Source organism: Echeneis naucrates, chromosome 12 (genome assembly GCF_900963305.1).
Source record: "Echeneis naucrates chromosome 12, fEcheNa1.1, whole genome shotgun sequence".
In the NCBI taxonomy this organism is placed as follows: domain Eukaryota; kingdom Metazoa; phylum Chordata; class Actinopteri; order Carangiformes; family Echeneidae; genus Echeneis; species Echeneis naucrates.
In genome coordinates this window covers 6,167,869-6,172,002 of record NC_042522.1, presented here as the reverse complement: position 1 = coordinate 6,172,002, position 4,134 = coordinate 6,167,869, and the positions used below count along the sequence as shown (strand labels likewise).

Genomic DNA, 4,134 nt, shown 5'->3' with positions numbered 1-4,134 from the left:
CAAAACACTTGAGTCTTTTTTGTTTTTAACCGCGCTCATTTCGGAAGGCAGGAACACACGCGTAAAGAGCAACCAGCATGCCGGGGCGATCAGCGGAGGAGTGGATCCGGTTATCCCTGCGGACTCCGGGCATCCTGATCTTCGGGATGGTCCTGGCTCCCTGCGGCTGGATCCTGGACCTGACCGCCACGGTGGCTCCGAACTGGAGGACCCTCCACGACATCCCCAACACCCCGCCGTCCGAGTTCATCCAGCAGGGGATCTGGGACATCTGCAGGGCCACCGAGACCTCCACCAGGGAGGAGTGCGGCCTGGAGGATACCACATACTTTGGCAACCAGATCATCCCGGTGGCGCAGGGCCTGATGGTTGCCTCCCTCATTGTCACCCTGATCGGGCTGGCCGTGGCCATTCCGGGGGTCCGCTGCTGGAGAGACAGGCCTAATTGGACTGTGGCCGGCCTGGGGGGGCTGCTGATCTTCCTCTCGGGGGTCATGACCATCATACCCATCGCCTGGTACACCCACATCATCCAGGACGTCGCCACAGTCTCGCCCACCATCAGCGTGAGAGTCGGCTACTGCATCGTCCTCGGATACATCGGCGGGATATTTGAAATCCTGGGCGGCTTCGTCATGTTCATCGGGATCTGCCGGTGCTGCGGGGGAAAGAACCGAGGGGAGGTTCGGGTGGAGGAGCTACCGAGCCGGTTTACCCAGCGGAAGCCCCCGCCGAGACGCGTCGAGGTGCCGACCCTGGACCGGGCCAGGAGCAGCGCCAGCAGCGTGCCTTACTCCAGGGACTCCATGGATGATGATGTGTCCTTCCCCCGGGCCAAGAGCCCCGCGGCCCGGTCCGTCAACACCTCCAGCAGCCGGCCTTACGACGCCGATCTATGAGAGGCGCATCTGCCACATCTGGGAGAACATGTTAGCCCGGGAGGAGGAGACGGTAACACAAAGACTACACAACTATATAAATCAGCGGAAAAACAAACCAACTGAAATCATCTATAAAATTGCGAAAGAAGTTGACATAATCCATTACCATAAGTCACTTCCAAGTACAAAGACTCGTTTTTAATGATAATTGAAAGATCATAAACGTTTTATCACGATCAACTACCTTGGATATTCTGAAATAAGTGTAAAAGCAGAATCACTTTAAATGTATCATATTTTTTCTCCGCTGTAACAGGAATAGTGTTTAAAGGCGTGCATCTGGAAAAGAAGAGCAGGTTTGAGTGCGCAGGGCCACTGCTGTGGTTAAACCTGGTTACAGATGCGATTCATCATGTTCTTAGCTCTATTATTATTATTAGAATAATGGCAGATGTGCGCCTCAAGCTGTGCAATGAATATTACAGTGGAAAGAGACATGAAGTCAGGAAAGTGAAGGATTGTGTGTTTCTCTTAAAGCTAATCATGTGGAGAAAAGACACAGTTCAGCAACCCTGAGCTAAAATTGGGCCTGAATTAAGTTTACTTATAAAGAATCTTTATATTCTGTAAATGATGCTGAACTGCATTTGTAAATAGTCCTAATTTTTTTAAGGAAGCGTCTACATTTGTCTTCTTCTTTGGCTATGTCAAAACCTCATTTAAAAAAAAGAAGAATTTTTGTAGCTACTGTATTCTTATGCACTTTACAGTGATGGCCATATATAGATCAGCTTTTTAGTTTATCAATATTGTCCTTAATCCCCTGTGATAAGAGTACTGTTAAATTAAACCTGCACTGCTTTTCTGAACATTGAACGTCTGCGTCCCTTTCATTGTTATTGTTCTTCTTGTTCTGTTTGGTTGGAGACAAGCATGAAAATTATTAAGCATGTGAGATTTAAATGCAGATGTACACGTGAAGAAAAAAAAACAAAACAGTGAGGTCTTATCCAGGAATAAATAAATATAATTACATTTAGTATTAAAAAAACATGTTCACATGGGCGGAGGGTCAGGGTGATGAAAATGTAATTTATCATCTGTAATCATACCATGTGATGGCATCCTGCTCTGCCCCACCTGGAGAGAGTCATCTAGAAAAAAAGGGGAGAGGTTTCTATGAAGACTGTTTGAATATGTGCAAGTTTGGGTACATTTTACAATGATGTTGTTCTTTCATTGCCAGTGAGTCTCTTCCTCAGCCTGTGTACAGAGTAAGCAGCCTGACCAGTTCGATAAGTTGCCTGACTACATTACCTCTTCTATTTAGACAAGCTTAAGACCTCAAACAAGGCACGGCTACACTGAAAAAACACCCTGCATTGCCATGGTATGCGTGGCACGTCGTTTGTCGTTATATTGTGCTCTGGGAGATAGTGATGCAGTTCCCCCAGCAGGACTGGTTACATGGCAAAGCGAATGACAGCGCAGATAGAATGAGCTCAGCAGTTTCCGAGTAAAATCTGCCTCGTGAGTGGACCAGCTCCAGCAGAAATTCATAAGAAAATGTGGAAGGGCGTGAACTGCAGCCATTAGAAAGTAAAAGCGAATTCTTATATATATATATATATTTTTTTTTTTTTTTTTAATTGGCCAAAAGGCTTGTTCTGTGAAACTGCCGATGCCCCATCCTACAGAAATGCAAAGGCGGTTTCAAACATGTAAAATTAAGTTTCTGTACAAGCTGATGAAGCAGTGGCTGGTGTTATAAAAAAATCTAATACAGATAAAGTGGCCAGTTAGGCTGACAGGAGTAATTGAAAATCTCCATTTATTACTCTGGAGAAAGAAGCATCCACCACACAGATGAGTCAGATGAAAGAGGTGTATTGTCCACATCAGCCTCACATCCTCATCAATGTTGTCCTTTGTGTTTATGAACCATTACCCCTTTTTCCATCACTTCATCCTCTTCATCTAAATATACCGGTATGAACCGGGACTATAAATACAGTGGTCTTTAGTAATTGGTACTGTTGCTGTCATTCGTGGCCTGCAAGCCGTATACTTGCTCTGCATAGTTGTATGCAGAGGTATCAAACCAGCACGCTCCACCACTTTAGCAATTGCACCCCGAAAGCCAGTTAAAATTAGCATTGGTCATAATAAACTGTCCATGCTAATAAGAAGAAACCACAGTCAAGGCATCAAACTGCATTGCATTTCCCTATCTGACAACTGTCTCTAAATTGGCAAGTAGAATGCACTGACAGATAAAGTGATGGCTGGGAATATATGGGGTTTAGCTTTTTTTTAATATACAGTCTCCTCCTCCTACGTTCAAAGTAACCCTGCATGATCAGTCCTTACAGTGGCAAAGACTTTTAAAGCTTAGAAATATAACACGTGTATAAATTCTTGGAAGACCCAAAAGAAATTATTGTGAAAAGTTGAAGATGTCAAAATGGTATTAGAGGCCAAAAAGATCTGACTTTCAGTCACAAATATGGGTCAAGCTGCACAAAAGTATGGGAACCTACATCTGCTATAATACAACTAATAGCATCTTGACATTGCAGCCTGACTGATTTCATTCAAAGTGTAATGTAGGCCTGCTGCAAAACAAATGCCTGTCTCTCCTCATGGTGCCTGTTTCCTTTTTGTAATTTGGTGTATTTCAGCATATCGCCAACATTCCCCCAATGATTTTAATGTGCTCCGTTTTCGGTAAACACCAACTTGCCGTCTGCTCATTAATAGGAAAGCCGGTGTCAAAAAAGTGTCGGCGGGATTGCAGATCCAGTTTAGCAAACAGTCAAGTTCATGCCATCATGCCACTGGATGCCAGACAGTTCAAAAAGGAAGCCGGTCATGCTTTTGGCGAAAAAAAGATAAAAGACAACTGCCTGCTCTCATTGTTAATTAATATTAACATCTTACAGCAGTTTGGCAGAACAATGTAACAACTTTTAGTGTTGAAAATGGGAAACCAACTTAAGACTACAAACTTTAGATTTTCATAATTTCCTTGACCTAAAGCAACTTGTTCTCTTTTACTCCACTGGGACAAGCCTGCAAAATCTAACTTAAAGTGCTGTCTGAAAGGAAAGCATTCCCCTGTCAGCACCTGAAAAACAGTCTTGAAAACTCCAGAGATGTAGATAGAGAAATGAGATTTGTAGGAGAAATAATTACACACACACACACACACACACACACCATCAGAAGACATTTACACAAAAAAGTCAAAAGC

At 44.0% G+C, this 4,134-nt stretch overlaps 1 protein-coding gene across 1 annotated transcript; it reads left to right on the top strand.

Annotated features, from left to right (window-relative positions):
• On the top strand, positions 1-1,757 carry LOC115051775 (claudin-23-like). Its single transcript, XM_029515419.1, has one exon. The coding sequence runs from the start codon at positions 78-80 to the stop codon at positions 897-899; it is 822 nt and encodes a 273-aa protein (XP_029371279.1). The 5' UTR covers positions 1-77; the 3' UTR covers positions 900-1,757.
• Positions 1,758-4,134: the final 2,377 nt, after the last annotated feature.